Source organism: Ictalurus furcatus, chromosome 22 (genome assembly GCF_023375685.1).
Source record: "Ictalurus furcatus strain D&B chromosome 22, Billie_1.0, whole genome shotgun sequence".
NCBI lineage: Eukaryota > Metazoa > Chordata > Actinopteri > Siluriformes > Ictaluridae > Ictalurus > Ictalurus furcatus.
The window spans coordinates 4,632,026-4,654,584 of record NC_071276.1 but is presented as its reverse complement, the minus strand read 5'-3'; the positions used below and the strand labels follow the sequence as shown (position 1 = coordinate 4,654,584).

Genomic DNA, 22,559 nt, shown 5'->3' with positions numbered 1-22,559 from the left:
TGTGTCGTCTTACCAACTTCGATAAACAAACAAATAACCTCAGGTGTCAACAACAACAACAACAAAAATCCAACATATTTCAATACGTAGTCATTTCTTACCAAAAAGTAAACCAACATTCAGAACCCAGGTGGAAAATAATAAGTACACTTTGAATTCAATAACATGTAGAACCACCTTTAGCACCAATAACTTGAAGTAAATGTTTTATGTAGGAGTTTATTAGTCTCTCACATTATTTTGAAATAATTTCTTTTGGCCCACTCTTCTTTACAACATTGCTTCATTTCATTGATGTTTGAGGGCATTCCTTTTATGCACAGCTCTCTTTAGATCCTGCCACATCTGACTGGGGTTGCGGTCTGGACCTTGCCATTGGCGTGATGACAAAACATCAACACCTAAGTCTCATCAGTCCAAAGGATATTGTTCCTGAATGTATGTGATATGTTGAGATGCCATTTTGCAAACCTAAGCCATGCTGCCATATTATTTTTGGTGATAAGAAACTTTTTCCTAGCCACCCTTCCCTGAAATCTGTACTTGTTCAGTATTTTTCTGATTGTGCTGTCATGAACATACACATGTAACGTGCTTACATACGTCACATGATGTACAGTGGGGGAAATAAATATTGAATGCATCAACATTTATTTCAGTAAATATATTTCCAATGAGGCTATTCACATGAAATTTTCACCAGACTTTGGTATTAGCTCAAGAAATCTGCAAATATACAGAAATCCAAACATTAAAGTCCATAGATTAAGTTATGTGTAATAAAGAGGAATGACACAGGAGAAAAGTATTGAACATGCTAACTGAAATTTATTTAATACGTATCGGAGAAGCCTTTGTTTGTAATGACCGCTTCAAGACGCTTCCTGTATGAAGAAATTAATGGGTTGCAGTATTCAGGTGTGATTTTGGCCCGTTCTTCTAAACATATTGTCTTTAAATCTTGTTGAATTGGATTTAAGTCAGGTGACTGACTGGGCCATTCTAACGCCTTCATTTTTTTTCTCTGAAACCAATTGAGAGTTTCCTTTGCTGTATGCTTTGGATCGTTGTCCTTCTAGAAGGACCACCCATGTCATCTTCATCATTCTGGTGGATGGCAGCAGGTTCTTCTCAAGAATCTCCTGGTAAAGGGCTCCATTCATCATTCCTTCAATTATATGAAGGCTGCTAGTACCATACGATGAAAAACAGCTCCACACCATGATGCTTCCACCTCCAACTTCACTGTTGGTGTAGTGTTTTTAGGGTGATGTGCAGTGCCATTTCTTCTCCAAACATGGTGTGTAGTATGACAGCCAAAAAGTTCAATTTTGCTCTCGTCTGACCAGACTACACTCTCCCAGTATTTCATAGGCTTGTCCAAATGAGTTGTAGCAAACTTTAAACAAGCTTTGACATGCCTTTTCTTTAGTAATGGAGTCTTGCAGGGTGAGCGTGTAGGTTATGGTGGTGGAGTGCACTGCCTATTATTTTCTTTGTGATGATGGTATCTGCTGCCACCAAGCGGTTCTGGAGCTCTTCCCGAGTGGTCCTTGGCTCTTGGGCTAAATCTTGTGAGGAGCTTCTGTGCGTGGCCGGTTGATGACAATATTCAGAAGTTTTGAAACACATGCGTATCCGATTCCATCAATATGTTTCGCAACAATAAGGTTACGAAGGTCTTGGGAAAGCTCTTTGTTTTTACCCACATACATTTTTGAGAGGAAGTTCAGGTTAAGAGCTTCTAAGAGTTAAAGAGATTGCTAAAACCTGTTAGTTGATAGTACCTGAAAAAAAGAGCTAAAAGATTCAGAATATTTTACCATATGTGGTTCATTTTAGGCCTAGGATTAGAGTTTTGGTTTAATCTTAACTCTTACCCTGAACTTCCTCTCAAGTGTTAAAAAGGAACATCAAGTTCTAACTCAACCATCTTCAGTAATCACTTTATCAGGTGCAGTTCTCTCTCTTTCTGGGTAAAAGTGTATGTGTATGGTGGATGGTGTATGGGGTGAGCTGATGTAACACCAATGCTTCCTGCAATATTAATAAGCTCTCTCTCTCTCTCTGTCTCTGAGCTAAAGTGTGTGTAGGAACAGGAGATGAAATGTAGAGCAGCTGAAAAGAAGCCAAGCCATATTGGTCCAATTGCTATTTTCTTTCTTTTCTTTTTTTCCCTTCAACTACAGCTCACGTGCAATCTCACCCCAAGTTCCCCGTGTTCTTGAGTCAGCTGTCTTTGTCACATAATGTTTTCGCACATTCCTAGGTGAAAGCAGAACTAAAATACCATCAGTAAGTAAAATCCGTGTGAGATCTGAGGCAGACGCCTTTTTCTTTCCTATATCGTTATTCTACTTTTACTTTTACTCTTGAAGAGTTCATACTTTCCGACTTGAGCGAAGACTTTTACTGGAAGAAAGATGTAAGAGAGCACATGGATTTTTAGTGAGCTAAAACAACAGCTTCTGTATACGTACACCACTTGCCCACAATCGCAGTACCTCAAAAACACCGATTTTTCTCATTTGACATGTCCCCTAGAGTTTTTTTCTGCTCACTGATTTCCAGTTATTATAACAACAAAAAACCACTATGAGAAATACTACACCCATATACACACAACCAAGCAAATTTTATGTGTGAGAACACACACACAAACCTTCTCTGTGCACATGTCAACACACTTCTCCACGGACATGTTCTGAATGACAGCAGCAGCAGGAAGTGCTAGTGTGATGTTGTCCGGTCTCCTGAAACAGCCTTTAAAGATGGCACTCCCATCTGAAACACAATCACAACACAAACATTTAAATGAATGAATGAATGAATATATATATATATATATATATATATATAATCAGTCCACTATGGGTTTGATTCAACAATAATGAAAAAACATGAGGAATAAAACAATTTGGCACATGTGGTTAATCAATGTTGGCATGGTAACAGTGACTTGATTATTTTCCTATAACAGCATGTCCCAAAATGTTCTGTTCCTCTTATACCACAGCAATCTGTCAATGTAGCTTTTTGCTCATTAATGAACGACACACTTTGCTTATTTTTATCCATTTATAGTTATATTTACTGTTGTACAATGTGGAACTGACTATTACAAAACGCTCACACTAGAGAAAGTCCTCCCAAGAAAGGCTCCTCACAAAAAACAAAAAATAAAAACAGAAAGTAGCATCACTGCTGTATTGAACTAATTAAAGTGATTAAAATGACTGATGCCTGTAGGAATTAATGCTTGTAGAGTTCCGCTCAAATGTCACAGAGTGTGAATAACATAGAAAGGTCGGAAACAGTCTCAGCCAAACCCTGCTAAAAGATCATAATATTGCAATGAAAAAAAAAATCCCTTTAGCATAAATCACTTTAAAATGGAACCAAGGACTTTCAGAGGAAACAGCTACTCCACTAGTTGTATGAACACACACACACACACACACACAATCTGTCACATGATGAGTGTGTTTACTCACTAATTAGACTCAATCTGAGGAAACAGGAAAGAAGATAGAACATTGAATCTGTTGAACTTTATTTGTAAATGAGTGCAAGACAAACAGCAATGTCTCTTCCTAACACATCAAAAATAAAACAACAACGTGTCTTCCTAACGCAGCACACACAAACAACGTCTCCTCCTACCACAACAAGGTCTCATCCTGATGTAGCAAGGTCAGGTTGCTCAGTTTCCCTCGTCCTTTTCCTTCCTCCTTCTGGTTGCCCTCGTATGGCCCCTTCCACCCTTAATCATGTAGGTTAATTGATTGCTGGTTGTCTCATTAGCGCCGTATAAAAAGAAGGATATTCAGGTGGGACACGGCACCCTCTTGTTATCTTTTGTAGTGTAGTGTAGTGTAATGTAGTGTAGCGGCACAAGCTTGGCTGCTGCATTGAAGAACGCTTCAATGTCCATATTCACGTTGTGTCCTTTACTTGGCTGGTTAAACTTTGTTACTGCCAGATTAATCCCTGGGTATTTCTTCGTGAAAAGCAAGAGGTACTTTAACAGTTGGTGAGCTTCTTATACAGCTTCATGCACCATGTGCTTTGCTCTAAGGCATTTGTCCTATCTGTCTGAGAGTTGTACCTTGGATTCTGCCATTGTGCACTGTACGCAGCCTTGAGACGGCCGTTTGGCTCCTTCTTCAACTTCAACACTCGTAAAGTGTGCTGGTGCTGCTGCTTTGCTGATCTTACTTGCTTGCAGATTCGTCTTGCTCTGCTAAGTTTGATTGTAACTCCTTCTTGCTTGCCAAGTTGCTCTGCTGCACTCACTACACGCTTTTAATTGCTGTATCAAGTGGCTGTACTGTGGCTGTTCGCATAAACAGCGGTCGAATATGTCGCATACCTGAGCTTCTGGGTGCGCTGCTTGGCCTTTTTGGCTACTTAATGTGCATTATGTTTTCCTTAACTGCATCAAGCACATGTCCTGTTATATATGTAATTTTTTATGATGGTGTGATTTTGTCCCATTATTGCTTAGGATATCTTTACTTATTTTATTTCCTGTTTTCTTTGGGTTGGATGCACTTTTGGTTTCGTTATTTTGTTTTGTGAGCGTCTGTTTATTTTTGGATTCCTGTCTCCCCCTTTGAGAAAAATGTTGTTAAAGTGAAGCTGGTAGCTTAGCCTAGAGGTGTTCCTCCTCCTGGTGACCAACATTCAACTGGGTTTATTGCATTGCATGATTATATATGTGATCTTTGACAATATCCACGTCTCTTTGCTTTCTAGGTGTAACAAGCGTGTGTGCCTTTTCCCTATAGATCCAAATTCCCTGGGTGAGAGTCCTAGGGTGGCATAGTCTGTTCTCTTCACATTACTTTATTTATCCCATTGGTTTGTTGGTAACACACACAACAATCTCTCTTCCTCATGTGGCATGCACCAAAGTCTGTGTGGATGTAGTACAGTCCCCTCCAAAACTATTGGAATGGCAAGGCTGATTCATTTGTTTTTGCTGTAGACTGAAAACATTTGGATTTGAGATCTCAAGATGAATGTGAGAAAAGACTTTTAGAAGTTCAGCTTTTATTTCCTGGTATTTATATGTAGATGTGTTACACGACTTAGAACACGGCACATTTTAAATCAGACCACCCAATTTTTAGGCAAGCAAAAATATTTGAACGTTACTGACAGGTGTTTCTTGTTACCCAGGTGTGTCCGGTTAGATTGATTGTTTAAACATTAAATAACTCTGTACATCTACTCTTGGTTTTAGCCTTCCATTTCACCTGTGAACTCTGCATTTGTTGTGCAAAAGGATAAGCCAACTTCATATCAGAGAGCTATTTATGTCTAAAAGCAAGCTGAGAAAAGATGGATAATCAATCAGAGATATTGCAGAAGCATTGGTCATAGCCACTACAACAATTTGGAATGTCCTGAAAAAAGAAAGAAACCACTTGTGTACTGAGCAACAGGCACCAAATGGGTCGGCCAAGGAAAACAATAACAGCTGATGATAGAAAGCTTGTGGGAGCTGTGAAGAAGAATCCAATGACATCACCAACAACCTTCACAGGGCAGGAGTGAAGTTATCACAATCCAAGAGAAGACTTCAAGAGCAGAAATATCGAGGCCATATCCCAAAGATGCAAAACACTCGTCATCAGTAAGAATTAGAAAACCAGATTGGAATTCACAAAGAGCTACAGAGATGAGCCATGGATTGCATGGCTGCTTCTGGAACATTCTCACTAATCTTTATTGATGATGTAACTCATGATGGTAGCAGCAGAACGTGTTCAGAAGTTTACAGAACCATTATGTCTGACAGTTTACAGAGAAATGCATCCAGGTTTATCGGGGGGGGGGGGGGGGGGTGACTTTATCCTACAGCAAGACATGATAGAAAACACACTGCCAACTCAAGAAAGGACTTCATCAGGGGGAAAAGTGGAATGTTTTAGACTGGCCAAGTAAATCATCAGACCTTAACCCAACTGAGCAGTATTTCACTTTCTGAAGAGGAGATTGAAGGGAGAAACCTCCCGAAACAAACAACAGCAATCAAAGCCTGAAAAAGCATGACCAATGAAGAAATCAACAATTTTGTCAATTTTGTCAATGTGTCACAGACTTAATGCAGTTTTTGCAAGCAAGGCATATGCAACCAAATATGATTTGGTTATTATTCACTTTATTTACTTTAATTTAATTCAAGGCTGATCTGTTTCTATATTTTTGCTCGACTAAAAATTGGGTGGTTTGATACAAAAGGTTCTATGTTCTATGTTGTTTAACACATCAAGATGTAAATACCAGGAAATAAAAACTGAAATCCTAAATTCCCATCTCATATCCAGCTTTTGATCTCAAACCCAAATCTCTAAACACAAACAAATTAACTGGCCTTGCTTTTCCAGTAGTTTCAGAGGGGACTGTGGACTGTGTATGCATGCATATGTGTTTATATGTGTGCATTAGGGATGTCACGAGAACCAATACTTCGGTACCAAGTCGGTACCAACATTCTTAAAACGTGATGGTACTTGTTTTTCTGCATTTCCTTTGGTACCGATTGTAACGAATGTACCGAGGTTGCGATTCTTCCGGACCTGATGGGGGCAGCAAATACGCGCAAGTGTTTTAGTCGGTCCACAAATGGTGAAGAAGAAGAAGAACGCCTACAAGCACACAGGAACAACTACAAAAGATTAGCTTATCTTAACAAGTTTAGCTCCGCCCCGACTCGTTGAGAGGAAAAGAGAGGAAAGCTAGTATCGGTTTCCGGTGTGCAACCGATGCTATCGTTCATTTCAAACAAAGCGACGAAACACCTGGAATTTGGCAAAGCACCTGAAAGATGATCCTATATTATGTTTGTTTGAGGCAGCTGGCGTTGTTGCCATGAAACCAGCTAATGTTATGCTCCATGTAATGTTTGTGATAGCCAGTTATTTGTTAACAACGCTAATGCATTGCAATGTTATAAACGACCTCCTAATGGGCCACCATGCATCGCCATTCAACCCGTGTCCTGTCCCAACCCCCCCCTTGAAAGTATCAGCCAGCGGAGGATGTCCTCCAGGAGAGTTTTTTAATTTATTTTTTTTATTTTATACCACACCGTGGTCTTGACTTTGGTATCGAGTATCATGTATTTTTGGTGGTATCGGTACTGACTACTAGATTTTTGGTATCGTGACATCCCTATTGTGCATATAAAGATAAAAAACCATACAAGCTCATCTGTGAATCATGGTGGAGGTAGTATCATGGCTTGGGCTTGCATGGCTGCTTCTGGAACATTCTCACTGATCTTTATTGATGATGTAACTCATGAACGTCCATGCATACAGCAATTTGCTTGGCTAGAGGTGTGTGTGTGTAATTGCTCACATCTCCGTGCTGACTCCTGGCTCAATTCTAGTCTGTAGATGGACAGGCGGTTGGCTGCTCCACACAGCTTGCTTTTCTCACCCTTACACGGCATGTTACACTCGTTGTCCGACACGTTCGCCGCCTGGATCCTGTGGCCGCAGTAACACTCCGCTCCAAACTCCAGGCCAGAGTACAAGTAGCCCCTTAAAATGGAGGGAATGAGTTAAGACACAAGTTGCCTACAGATGTCGCACATTTACATACTATTACTACTGCTACTAACACCACTATTACCACTACTACTACTACTACTACATATTATAATTATAATAATAATAATAATAATAATGAAGGAAGGATTTGATCTGAGATGTCACATAAAATAAGTTTCCACAATAAATAAATGATCAAGTATAATAGTTTTAGTGTCTTAAAGACACTACTGGTAGATTGATAGAGATGGATGGAGAGAGTTTGTGTCACTGATAGAGAGATAGATGAAGAGTCTCTGTTACAACTGTACGTCTGATCAGTTAGAAAAAAATACAGCGAAAATCTTTTTGATAGTTTGATGGAGTGGTGTCAGTCAATAAGGGGAGCTAATTTAATCTTTTCCTGTCTTTCACCACAGCACACCTGTACTGTAGAGAGACACATTTAGAGAAGTGGATGTTTTAATAGTGCTAAACTGCTAACTTGCCAACACAATTCCGCAGCGTTAGTACTGCGCATTTCGCACATTCTGAAAATGCTTCTGAGCCGATATATATACAGAATATAAGGTGGAGCTTCTAAACGGTCATTTTGACGACTATTTCCACCAACTGTGTGTTACGCCACGGCGAACACGCGGCCGCAGTACTCATCTTGCAGCGCCGCCTACAAACATGGCTACACTTCCCAGCCATGCCGGTGCTCAAGTTCGCCTGAATATTGAGTACCAACACCTGTGCGGCTCATAAGTTATAAAAGGCCTCGTTAACCTTCGCGCCTCGCGAAGTAAATGCTCAGTTCTAGTGACTCAGTTGTTTAACCAAGCCGTTAGTTATTCGTTTGGATTTTCCTGGTTTTTCGGACTTATTCGCCTGTTACTCGATTACGAATCCCTGCCCTGTCCTGTTTGGATTGTTCGCCTGATTGCCTGTCTTCCTTCTGGTTTACGTCTTTAATTTTCCATCGTTTCTACGCACGCTACCCTGTCCGTCCGCGCTTGTCTCCAACAGGTAACATGACACTGTGTGCAAAGTGAATGGACGTTTTCCTGTTTGCAAATTCCTAACAAGTGAACTGCTACATTGAAAATACAATACAGCTTTTAGATGCATAAGATTGAAACAGATAAATAATAAAGAACTATAAACGGGCAAGATGCTACATATAAATGTGAAAAATTAAGAAAAAAACCCCCCAAAGCATCAGAACATGGCAAAGGAATAGTATTTGAAAAGGTCCAGTTAATATTCTTGCTTACAAAAATCTTTTAATTAACAAGCAACTAACATGGCGTTAAATTTAATGCTTAATGACTGGCTCATGGCTATACATAAGACGATTTGAAGTGGTTATGTTTTGTTTCGTAGTGATGTCTCACAATACCACTGTAGACTAGGGTCAAGGACTCTGAATGGATGAGATACATACTAGATCTGGAGAATAAATGTCACGTCTCTTTCCAATCATCTTTCAAACAGTTTTAAAAAAAATCTTTTAAATGAGACCAGAGAGTGTAAATAAAATGAAAACCTGTAAAAACGCTTCCCTTTCCGACCTCGTTAGCCCTGTAGCTAATGTCTAGTCTGATGAGGTGTCTTCAGCTAAATGAATTTACATTAGTGAGGATTTTCTACAGGAGCCACACTGTGGTTTTTTTATACACATATAATTAATTTTCATACATTTATTGTCTCTGGTACAGTATGTTTTCCAAATACTAGGTTCGTTCTACTGAAATACTTAGCTGAGTCTGCATCTGGACTGTAGGCTGTCGGTTAACCCCTGTGTACAGACTTATGGCATTTTTACACACTCTAGTACTGACTCTGGGATCGTTGAGGGCGGGGCTCAAAATTGCCAGTTTGCTTTCTCATAGAAGAAATCTGTGTGTGTGTGTGTGTGTGTGTGTGTGTGTGTGTGTGTGTGCTTTTCTGTGTACTCTGTGTTAATCCTCCAATTGCTCAGTCCACTATCTGGCCAATCAGATACCTTGGAAAAGTCATATGACCTTATACTGAAATTTGGTGTAATCAGACTGCTTGAGTTGTACATTTGAACATGGGTGGATGCTTGTGAAAGCAAAGCATGAGTGTGTGTGTGTGTGTGTGTGTGTGTGTGTGTGTGTGAGTGTGTTTCTTGATATCAGCTGTAGAACACCATTTGTATGAAGGCTCACTCTTTACGAAAAATGTGACTAATGTTACTAATGGCAAAAACAACAACAAAAAAGTTTACAAACACAAATGTAACATAAATTCTGTACACTGGACCAAGCTCTCTCTCTTTAAACGAAACCGCTGTGAGCAGAACGTACAAAAGCAGAACAGAAATAAAGAAAAAGAGAACATCTAATCTCAGTCGATGTCTAACTATTTGAAAGGTTTTTTGATTAGTATTAGCTGAAATCCTCTTATTGATCATTACTTGCAACCATATAGTAAATCAATGACTGGGGATAAGTCACATGATCTAATGCTGAATACTTGGTTCTGATGTGGGGATGCAGCGTTCACAAATAATGTGTAGTCAGACTGTGTTAGAAATGTGCATGCAGTGTGTGTGTGTGTGTGTGTGTTTGTGTTTATGCATAAATCTATAATATCTAGAAACATGTCCAGCTTTTAATATATAAATATGAGTCATAATTAGTATATATTAAGCATAACGTGACTAAATTTAGTCTCAGAGCTTTATCGTAAAACTCTCTTCACGTATAGAGAACTCTAGCTAGGACTCATTAAGCATGCATTAAGCTAACAAGCACAAAACAAAAGATCATAATATGTATTAAATGCGTGTGTGTTTTGTGGAAGTTGAAAAGTCAAACCTCTCAGCACAGTTGTCCTGACAGCGGAAGACAGTCATCTTTTTGTAGTCGAAGAAGGAAATGCCTCTGAGCGCCCTCTTGTGTGTGTCGTCTACATAGCAGCCAATGTACTTTGCTTGAGAATGGAAAATAAAGCAAAGAGTTAAGCACAAGGGGTGAAATATGATCCGCAACCTTGACGTCACCTCTTTAATAATAAAATACTTCTGGGCATGCTGTTATAGGAAACCAATCAGTCACTGTTACCACCAGCAGGTGGTATAATGTTTTATTCCTGGACCCTGGAGACTCCTTCCATAATAATTCAATTAAACATCTCCATACAGAAAACACCGGCTTTTAAATTCATTTATGCGGCGTGTTCGCCTGTGTTATGTTACTATAGAAACAATAACATATCCGCAATAACATAACATATCAGAACAGTCACATTGATACAAATATAAATATAAAATGTTAAGCGATTATGTCCACGTGCTCATCTTCCTCTTCATCATCAGCACCAAAGGTGATCCGTTTATAGCTGCAGCTACAAAGGTCCAAATATCATACCACTTAAAAAATTTTTTAAAAGTCAATCTCAATGGACATTTACTCTCACCCTCTTATACAATCATCCATCTGTGCCATCTCCATTAGACTTTAATGCCTTTTCTAATAGCTGGCTAAGAAGAGAACGGGATTTTATTATACACGCACTAACCCATAAGCATTTTGATAATTACAATTGCCGGAAATCCTGGGAGTGGCCCAGGATCCCATGCTGCACAATAATCACATTGCCAAAGACTGGTAATCTGCTTTACACTTACAGTTTTGTTCGAATTGATGTGGTGCTGTGGTGCTGCTGTGAGTAAAAACTTCAGCTGGAGAGAAATAAAACGTGGCCCTTAACACAAAGTGAACAATGTTAAAATGCGAAAACACTAGCGGCCCAAGAACCAGCATTAATGAAACACAAGGAAAGCTGCTTTAGGTAAGACACCCATTCAATTCTAGATTCATTGAAAAAAGGGATTCTGGTAGAAATGTTTCAAGAAGTATTGAAAAAAGTTTTCCCCTCACGCTCCAGCACATGTTTTACAGTGATTTTCTGAGACAAGTGGAATGTGGCTGCTTTTAAAAAAGGGCTGCAGCCTGCATTTGCACATTCATACAAGCAAGGGGGGGGGACAAACAAACATGGAGGAAACACGGAGTGCCAGTGAAAAATTTGTCTTGGGAGCGAGTGATGTGGAATGTAAAAATAGTTTATTTCCAATATTGCAACATATCTATTTTTGCGATATTCACCGGTAAGCAATGCGACATCCCACATCACAACTGTGGCACACAAGCAACTCGATTTCTCTTGATTTTCTGCCTCCGACCAAAGCTACAACTAAAGCAAACAACCTCCTTGCTGCCAGAATTACACCTAGCTTTAGCTCTGATAATAATAAATCTAATATTGATAGCAAGGTATGCCCAAAAGAATGAGACTACAAGGAACTAAAGGGAATTCCCTGATACAGACAGGATCACCTCTTGGAAAGTGATGCTTTCATTGCTCTTCTCCCCATCTCCATGTCAGCATTTAATTCATAATACCCTGCAATACCCTGCTGATTGTTTTATTTATTTATTTATTTTTAGTGGAAAAACCTCACTGATGTAAGAGCAATGCAGTGAAGGTTTTGCTTTTCAGCGCGACACATTTTCGTCATGTCAGAAAACGAAAAGCAACGCCATTTGTAACAAAGAGCCGACAGTGAGAGTTTGGCAGCGCTGGCTCTCTGGGGTTACACCGATCAAACGGTTCTTGGAAGGAGACTTAGGCCTAGATCGCCAGGGGAGAAAGGTAAAGTATGGGACGGCAACGGTGCAAAATGGTTGAAAGGCGTATCAGAATAAGCAGTCGTGTCAAATGAGGTGCATGTAACTCCGCGGTGTGTTCTGAGCTGAACCACCAGGTTCAAAGAAATGCAAATGTTCTTACTTACACTGATAATCTGGGGAGGTAATCCATCTAAATGCATCATGAATGCTTTTTTTTAAATTTTCTGCCACATTCTACATTTCACAACTCAGCTAACCCCATTTCGGTATTGTAATGTTCTGCACAGATGGAACATGACAACTCTTTCTCTTCCTATTCCTTCAGCAGTGCAGCGGCATTCTAGTGGCCCGCTTTTATGAGTTTTACTACAGAGTGATACGCTGCACTTTCGGCCCTCAGCTAACTGTACGTATTACAAGTAAGGAATAAAACAAGGCAGACCGTGCTGTTATACAAAAATAATTCAAGCTGGGTGATATGATGTAATCCGTCACCACTCTGAAGTGAATTATTGTCGTAAATCGTCACGGCCAACACGGAAGCGTTTCATTCTGCTCATAATGTGGCGATTTGCCAACAACGCAATTTGTCATTTTATTAACAAACGAATGTCACATCCGATCAGGATAATTCAACACAATGCCACCAGAGAGCATCCTGCACTAAAATTCTGAGAGCACGTCATCAGTTGTCACAGTCACTTCCTGTTCAAGCGCTATATAAAGCACATGCTGAAAATTGTTACCTCTTATGTAAGTGATCAGTTATCAGCCATTGTCCTTGCCTTCTTGGTTACCTGCCTTTTGGGATTATTCTGAAACTGTTGATATCTTTGTGCTTCCCCCTGCCTGGCTTCCGGATTATTCTCTGGATCGCTATCCACTGGCTCTAACATCATTATGATCTTTGTCCATGACCCTGGCCTGTTTATTGTTATTGAAATTTGGTTTCTGGATAATCTCGTCAACGAACGAACTCTTACAATACCTCTACACTGACACATCATGCTTTTTAATTGTTTATAATTATGTTATGTAATGTAATGTTGTGGAATGTCTGTGAGAGAAGTTAGTTATTGTTATCGCTTATGTTTTAGTACATATAAACAGTCATTTCCTCACCAGCCTCCCTTTTTTCCTCCCTCTTGCCGTTAACAAGACCAAAAAAGGAAAAGAAAAAAAAACACCCTCCTTTACAAAGCATTAAGTTAAACGAACCATTCCTAATGCAAAATTTAATCATATCTAAGATTATACATATCATTATTGAAAAATAACAACAAGGCTTTTAAAAATCCGTTTAATTAGTATTATTCTAGGATTATGTAGCGCATCCGTCATACAAGTCCCTGTGTATGATAACTTATTGGAACGAGCGTTTTAATGTAAACCTGTCATTTATATTATGGTCGGAACTACTGTCTGTTCGGAGCTGCTGTTATAGAAAATCAATGCACACCTTCTGATTCGAGTATTCATCTGTGCTGTGGTATGATATAGTGATAAATAATGTAATAAAAGCTAGAAGTATGAATTTCATAAAGAATAAAAGGCTTGGGGACATGCCATTATAACAAAATAAGTTTACTTCGCATTTATGGAAGGAGTCTCCAGTGTCAGCGTTTTGCACCAATCAATAAGATTTCCACTATGGCACGAGTCTTCATTCAGGACAGAGGGCATTGAGTTTTCAGGTTTGTCTGTAACATGCCAACTGGCATTTTTAAAAAAAATCTTATTAACTTCAAGATCAGCCATAACATTAAAACCACCTGCCTTATATTTTACATTAGCAGCAGATCCTTTAAGTCCTGTAAGTTGCGAGGTGGGGCCTCCATGGTTTGGACCTGTTTGCCCAGCACAACCCAGAGATGCTCGATAGGACTGAGGTCTGGGGAATTTGGAGGCCAAGTCAACACCTTGAACTCTTTGTCGTGTTCCTCAAGCTGTTCCTGAACCATTTTTGCCATGTGAAAGAGGCCACTGCCGTTAGGGAATACAGTACCATTGCCATGAAAGCGTGTACTTGGTCTGGAACAATGTTTAGGTAGGTGGTACGTGTCAAAGTAACAACCACATGATACCCCAAGCCCACTTGCCTTCTTCACATAGTGCATCCTGGTGACATGTCTGCTCCAGGTAAGTGATCTACATGTACCCAGCCATCCACATAATGCAAGACAAAACGTGATTCATCAGACCAGGCCACCTTCTTCCATTGCTGCATGGTTCAGTTCTAATGCTCACGTGGCCATTGAAGGCACTTTCGGCCGTGGACAGGGGTCAGCAGGGCTCTGACCGGTCTGCAGCTACGCAGCCCCAGATGCAGGAAGCTGTGATGTACTGTGTGTCATATCATATCATAGCCAACATTAAATTTATCAGCACTTTGTGCTACAGTAGTTCTTCTTTGGGATCGGACCAGACGGGCTAGCCTTCGCTCCTCATGTGTACATGGTCCCCGGTTCACTGGCTGTCCTTCCTTGGGCCACTTTAGGTAGGTACTAACCACTGGAAACCTTGAACACCCCATAAGACCTGAGATATACACCGATCAGCCATAACTTGATCAGCCATAACCACCTGCCTAATATTGTGTAGATCCCCCTTGTGCCCCCAAAACAGACGTGTGCGTCACTTACCTGGGGAACACCACCTACCTAAACATCATTGCAGACCAAGTCCCCTTCATTGACAATGGTATTCCCTAATGGCAGTGGCCACTTTCAGCATGATAATGCACCCTGCCACACTATAAAATTGTTCAGGAATGGTTTGAGGAACATGACAAAGACTTCAAGGTATAGACTAGGACTCCAAATTCCCCAGATCTCAATCTGATAGAGCGTCTGTGGGATGTGTTGGACAAACAAGTCAGATCCACAGAGGCCCCACCTCGCAACTTCAGGACATAAAGGATCTGCTGCTACCTTCTCGGTGCCAGATACCACAGCACACCTTCAGATGTCTTGTGGAGTACATGCCTTGACGTCAGAGCTGTTTTGACAGCACAAGGGGCATCTACAAAAAAAATAAGGCAGGTGGTTTTAAAGTTATGGCTGATCGGTGTGTGTAGGGGAGTCAGAATCTTGGACCCTACTGCATGACTGTGAAAAAGAATAGCAAAGATCTGTATCTGAAGAGAAATTCCCACATTATTCCCACATTACAAAATATTAAAATAAATCATGCATTCTGCTGGAAGTACCAAGAATATGAAAGATTACAAATCACATTTATCAGGAACTACCAAGAATATGCAAGCTTACTGCTAATATGTGTTTTATCAGGCATTTCAGGAAAACAAAAAACAAAAAAACTCATCTACAAACAGCTCCTGCCTTGTCCTGCAAATTTACTCAGCAGGAAATGAGATGTAAAGCAGCTGTTTACGGATGCGCATTAAAGAAATGATTGAAGCTGTGACGAGGGCCACAAGGAGGCAGAGTGGAGGCACTGAACCCTGAGCCAATTATATTATATGTATTTTTTAAAATATAGCCATAGGAAGACTCTGTATGGAGAAAGGCATGATGATAAATGACCTCACAGACTTTAATTTAAGCGCGTGTATTATTCAAACTCATGGATAATGTATAAGGAGCATTAAGATCCAATATCCAACATTTTCATCTACTCTGAATATGAAACTGCATGGCCTTTCTTGTGCTTGTTGATAAATTTGACATTTCTCTGAGAACATGACGCAGTTTTTAATTTTGTTTTGCATAATCACATTATAGTGTTTCATGAACTATACTGGGCTGTATGACGTGACTGAGACACAACAAAAGAATCATGCTAAAGGGGGTTGTCTGTAGATACGATTTGTTCAATGTTACAGCATTTTGATAAACAGAGGAATAAGGAAGCTCAATCCCAGGCCAGGGTTATGATTTAATGTGTTTTTTAAACAGAGCTTGGAAAGTGCTAGCTGTAAGCAATGACTCAATCTAATCTTGTCTTAAAGCTGATGGTGCAGCCATACGGTTTTGTTTTGTTTTTTTTTTTTAAATCAGAGGTTAATTGTAGATGACATCTCACATATGGCTGGGGAGAGAGAGTGGCATGAGACTAAAGGTTTACCATCAAGAGCCATCTGTTCTCAATGTTTAAACCTTATTGAGCATCATCTTAATGAAAAGAGATGGGCACAACTCCCTGTTACATTTTTTTTTTTTTCTGGCTTCTATCTGAGGTTCTGCAACTGTTGCACTCGTAGATTTAGGAGCCATTCTGGTTTAATTAGAAAATGAATTTTGATGGCAGTGTTCCAAGCAGTGCATAAAGGTCCTCTAACAGAACAGGAAGGAAAGAAAAACAGCAAATAAAAAAGTGCTGCCTCGACCAAGCCAAAAATCGAATTAAGTGTAGAATATTAAAAGCTCTGAGTAAATTTGAATTTGGAGCTTACCAAATGCTTACCAAATACAAAGCAGCCTTTTATATGAAACTATATTACAGCTCTATTGGATTCTTGATTCTGATATTATATCTGGTCATTTATTTATTGAGAAAAATGATCCAATATTACAGATCTGTGAGTGGCAAAATTATGTGACCCTCTTGTGCAGCAATAACTGTTGATCAGTCCTGTACATCAGCTTGGAGCAATTTTAGTCCATTCCTCAGTACAGAGCAGTTTCAGCTCTGGGATGTTGGTGGGTTTCCTCACATGAACTGCTTGCTTCAGGTTCTTCCACAACATTTCTATTGGATTAAGGTCAGGACTTTGACTTGGCCATTCCAAAACATCATCCAAAATGTTAATATTCTTTAACCATTCTTTGGTAGAACGACTTGTGTGTTTATGGTCATTGTCTTGCTGCATGACCCACTTTCTCTTGAGATTCAGTTCATGGACAGATGTCCTGACTTTTTCCTTTAGAAATTGTTGGTATCCTTCAGAATTTATTGTTCCATCAATGATGACAAATCGTCCTGGCCCAGATGCAGTAAAACAGGCCCAAACCATGATACTACCACCATCATGTTTCACAGATGGGATAAGGTTCTTATGCTGGAATGCAATGTTTTCCTTTATCCAAACATAACACTTCTCATTGAAACCAATAAGTTCTATTTTGTTCTCATCCATCCACAGAACATTTTTCCAATAGCCTTCTGGCTTGTCCACGTGATCTTTAGCAAATGCAGACAGGCAGAAATGTTATTTTGGAGAACAGTGGCTTTCTCCTTGCAACCCTATGATGCACACCTTTGTTGTTCAGTGCTCTCCTGATGGTGGACTCATGAACAGTGATATTAGCCAATGTGAGGGTCTTTAGTTGCTTAGAAGTTACCCTGGGTTCCTTTGTGACCTTACGGACTATTACATGTCTTGATCTTGGAGTGATCTTTGTTGGTCTTCACTCCTGTGGAGGGTAACAATGGTCTTGAATTTCCTCAACAATATAAACAATACAGTCTGTCTGACTGTGGATTGGTGGAGTCCAAACTCTTTAGAGATGGTTTTGTAACCTTTTCCAGACTGATCAGCATCAACAACTCTCTTTGTGAGATGCTCAGAAATCTCCTTTTTTCATGCCATGATACACTTCCACAAACATGTGTTGTGATGATCAGACTTTGATAGATCCCTGTTCTTTAAATAAAACAGGACGCTCACTCACACCAGATCGTCATCCCATTGATTAAAAACACCTGACTCTAATTTCACCTACACATTAAACTGCTAATCCTAGACATTCACATGCGCTTGCCACTCACAGATATGTAATATTGGATCATTTTCCTCAGTAAATAAATGACCACGATTAAATTTTACATTTACATTATTTGGCGGAGCGACTTACATTGATCTCATTATACAACTAAGCAGTTGAGCATTAAGGGCTTTGCTCAAGGGCCCAACAGTGGCAGGTTGGCGGTGCTAGGATTCGAACTCACAACCTTCGGATCAGTAGTCAAACATCTTAACCACTCTTGGCCATAATTCCTAAACAGTTAATGCAATTTTTTTTGTTAAACCCCTTGAATAAAAGCTGAAAGTCTACAGTTCAATCACATCTTCATTTCAAATCCATTGTGGTGGTACAGAGGCAAAATTTTGTAAACGGTGTCACTGTCCACATACTTATGAACTTGACTGTAATCACCTTTGGATTGGTAACAGTGATTCCACTTTGTGCTGGGCTTCTTCACACCACCCTGTCATGAAGTATTTTCCTATAACAGCACACACCCAAGTTTTTGATTCCTTATATAACAAGATGAACAGTAAAGAAAACACAACAAAACAGAGTCTCTTCCACCATTATTCTTTTTATCTTGTTTATATCATGGTGAGATGTACAATTTTTGAATGCTTTGCTTAGTCATATCCGAATATGATACAAAAAGCTCAATTCATTATTTTATTTAGATGCCTTTTAGTCCTTCATTTACAAAAACACACTATAGTTGCCATGATGATCTCCATGCACTGTAGCCTATAATTCATTTCTTGCTGCATAAATAAAATGAGAATCATGGTTCAGCAGCACTAATGTGTATACATAATAGGCATATGACTAAATTATTGAGTTGAGGTATAATATGTATTTAAAATACCTAAAATTAGGAATTAATGCACACTTGCCAACAAATCAAAATAGGGAATTTTTGTGGCCATTTTTAAAATAGTCACAAAGTCTTTTGGGATCGCGCGTGTAATGACTGTACCACAAAGTCACCAGAAAAGAGAATTTACAAGTTTGCCTAATAGTAGTTCAAAACAGCTCAAAATGGAGCAGGTCTTCAGTGCTCCCACTGAAAACACCAATACTTATAGAATAGAAAGCTACAGTGTAATTGAAGAGACAGTATGATTAGCTAATTAGCAGTTTGCACAAGAGCTAAAAAAAAAAAAACAACAGTTAGGTCTGACAGAGCACACAAAGATGCTAAACATGTATGACCTCTAGTTTTATGCTGAAGATAATGTAGGTCAATTGACATTTTATTTCATAGCATACAAATTTAATCACTTGGCTTATGAGATGACATTAGTTACAACTATCGCAATAATATTAGAATAAATTCTATTATGAAGACTGATCCACCTCTGGGACAGAGCCAGATGTGATTTTTTTTTCCACTAGAAATATGCCCAGCTGTGCACAACAATCTGGTTCAAAATATGTAATAATCTGTCCACACTACACACCATACGCTATGTATTCCAATCATAAGCTCCAAGATAATTTCATAAAAGTGTGGAGAGGCTTCTGATCTCTATTCTCATTAATTAACTCAATGAAAACACAGACAGAAGAAATCAGTGTTCATAAACAATAGCAACACTAGAGTTTAATAAAAGCCAAGATTAGCTATGAGTACACTTGGGACATCGATGTACTGTACAGTCAAACTGTTAATTTTATTGTTTTGATGCATCAATGTATAGAGTTCAAGTAACACTTTGAAATGCCCATTTACAGAGCCTTGCAATCTGACCTCCAAAAGGGTTAAGGCAGTGAAGTAAGAGTAAACAAACAAATAAACAAAAAAAAAAGACCCCCAGAGAACAAGAAAATAAGAATCAGACCTCAAGATACAAATATGCACAATAACACACTGCGACAAAACAAAGAAACAGCAAGGTACACTAGGGATGTCACGAGAACCGATACTTCGGTACCAAGTCGGTACCAACATTCTTAAAAGGTGCACTTGTTTTCCTGCAGTTCCGTTTGTACCGATTGTAACGAGAGTACCGGGTGTACCGAGGTTGCGATTCTTCCGAACCTGAAGGGGGCAGCAAATACACGCAAGTGTTTTAGTCAGTCCACAAGTGGTAAAGAAGAAGAACTACACACACAGGGAAAAACTACAAAAGATGGCTATGGCGACAAGTTCAGCTCCTCCCCTACTCGTTGAGAGGAAAAAAGGCAAGAGTCAAATATGGAAATACTTCGCATTCGAGGCGGATAAAAACTGCCGGAGACCATGTCAGTGAATTTAAACTAATGCTTGCATTCAGCGTATAAGGTATGTGTTTAGGAGTGCACCTTAGCACCTGTAGACTCCACTGTTTTAGTCATTGTCAGACAGTGTTTGATAACTAAAATCTCTCTCTCTCTCTCTCTCTCTCTCTCTCCAGTATCAGCCAGAGGAGGATGTCCACCAGGAGAGTCAGGAGCAAAGTCAGCAAACATTAACACAGCCAACCTTAAGAGAAGCTTATAAAAGGCACAGAAAATATGACAAAAACTCAAACGAAGCATGGAAACTGGATAGGGCAGTTGGTGAATTCATATGCATGGACCAAGTTCCTGTCTACACTGTAGAAAAGCATGGATTCCAGCAAATGCTTCAGCAGTTCAACCCCAGATACCAGCTACCAAGCAGAAATTACTTCATGTATACAGAGATCCCCAAACTATACACCAAAACCAGAGACCTCATTTCAGAACATCTCAAAGAAAAACCATTTTATGCCTACATATTTATTATATATCTATTTTGTAATTGCTTTTTTTATGTAACTGTTACCACTATTGTTTTTATAATGCTCAAATGTTTAAATAAAGGAATGAATATTTAAGTATTATTTATTTATTTATTTTTACACACCGTGGTAGCGACTTTGGTATCAAGTACCGTGTATTTTTGCTGGTATCGGTACCGACTACTAGATTTTTAGTATCGTGACTTCCCTAAGGTACACACAGACCAACTAGTCAATAACTAGCATGAATCAAGATGGACACAAACGGGAAACAAACCGATGACAAGACAAACCAAGGCCGAAGAAAGGACTACAACAAAACCCAAAACAAACACATGCTATCCCATAAGGGAACTCTGAAGCATAGCTTTAATCCATCACAGGTATGATAATATATACTATTTTCCCAAAAGTATGTGACCATCACACCCATAAAGTTGGAAGCTCACAAATGTATAGAAGGTCTTTGTATATTGTAGCATTTAAATTTCTCTTCACTGGAACCAAGAGGCCCAAACCTGTAGCATGACACAATGCCTCTGTGCACAAATCGAAGCTCCATGAAGACATGGTTTACCAAGTTTGGAGTTGAAGAACTCGAGTGTCCTGCAAGGAGCCCTGACCTCAACCCCACTGAGATGAAAGGCCTCCTCACCCAACATCAGTGCTTGACCTCACCAATGCACTTGTGGCAGAATGAGCACAAATCCATACAGCCACGCTCCAAAATCTAGTGGAAAGTTTATTATAACAGCAAAGGGGGACTAAATCTGGAATTGGATGTTCAACAAGCACGTACGGGTGTGATGATCAGGTGTCTACATACAGTACTTCACTGGAACTAAGGGACTCAAACTCTGAAAAACAGCTCAGAATATTATCCCTCCTCCACCAAACTTTACTGTTGGCACTATGCATTCTGGTAGGAAGCGTTCTCCTCGCCAGATTCATCTATCAGACTACCAGATGGTGAAGCATGATTCATCACTCCAGAGAACACATTTCCACTCCTCCAGAGTACAGCGGCGATGCTTTACACCACTCTATACTTTACACCACTCCACGCTTGACATTGCACATAATGTTCGGAAGCTTGTGTGCAGCTGCTTGGCCATGGAAACCTGTTTCATGAAGCACAGTCCTTGTCCTGACGTCGCTTCCGAGGCAGTTTGGAACAACCCTACCCTGTAAGTTTGCATGGTTTACCGCTTCATGGATGACCTGCTGTTGCTCCTAGGTGCTTCAATTTCACAATTACAGCATTTACAGTTGGCCGGGGCAGATGTAGCAGGGCAGAAATTTCACAGACTGCCTTGTGGCAAAGGTGGCATCCTAGAAATTTTCAATACATCAATACAACCCATTCTATTGTGTGTGTTTGTTTAAGCAGACTGCATGGATGTTTTCTTGATTTTACGCACCTGTTAGGAATGGGTGTGGTTCAAACCCTTTAGCTCAAGCATTAGGAGGTGTCCACATACTTTTGGCCATATATTGTATAGCATATCTACAGTATCTCACAAAAGTGAGTACACCCCTCATATTTTTGTAAATATTTGATTATATCTTTTCATGTGACAACACTGAAGATATGACACTTTGCTACAATGTAAAGTAGTGAGTGTACGGCTTGTGTAACAGTGTAAATTTGCTGTCCCCTCAAAATAACTCAACACACAGCCATTAATGTCTAAACCGCTGGCAACAAAAGTGGGTACACCCCTAAGTGAAAATGTCCAAATTGGGCCCAATTAGCCATTTTCCCTCCCGGGTGTCATGTGACTTGTTAGTGTTACAAGGTCTCAGGTGTGAATGGGGAGCAGGTGTGTTAAATTTGGTGTCATCGCTCTCACACTCCCTCTTACTGGTCACTGGAAGTTCAACATGGCACCTCAT

The 22,559-nt window shown here is 39.7% G+C and overlaps 1 protein-coding gene across 4 annotated transcripts in view; it reads right to left on the bottom strand.

Annotated features, from left to right (window-relative positions):
* The window catches only part of wscd2 (WSC domain containing 2), a 71,538-nt gene that overhangs the window by 10,211 nt on the left and 38,768 nt on the right, over window positions 1–22,559 (bottom strand). For 3 of the 4 annotated variants that reach the window (XM_053610880.1, XM_053610883.1, XM_053610882.1), the window contains 3 exons: window positions 10,394–10,508; window positions 7,372–7,556; window positions 2,663–2,784 (listed from right to left, as the gene is read on the bottom strand). In XM_053610880.1, the coding sequence (XP_053466855.1) occupies window positions 2,663–2,784; window positions 7,372–7,556; window positions 10,394–10,508 (422 nt within the window). Of the gene's footprint in view, window positions 1–2,662; window positions 2,785–7,371; window positions 7,557–10,393; window positions 10,509–11,205; window positions 12,513–22,559 lie in introns of those variants that run through there. The other variant, XM_053610884.1, reaches the window with a different exon arrangement.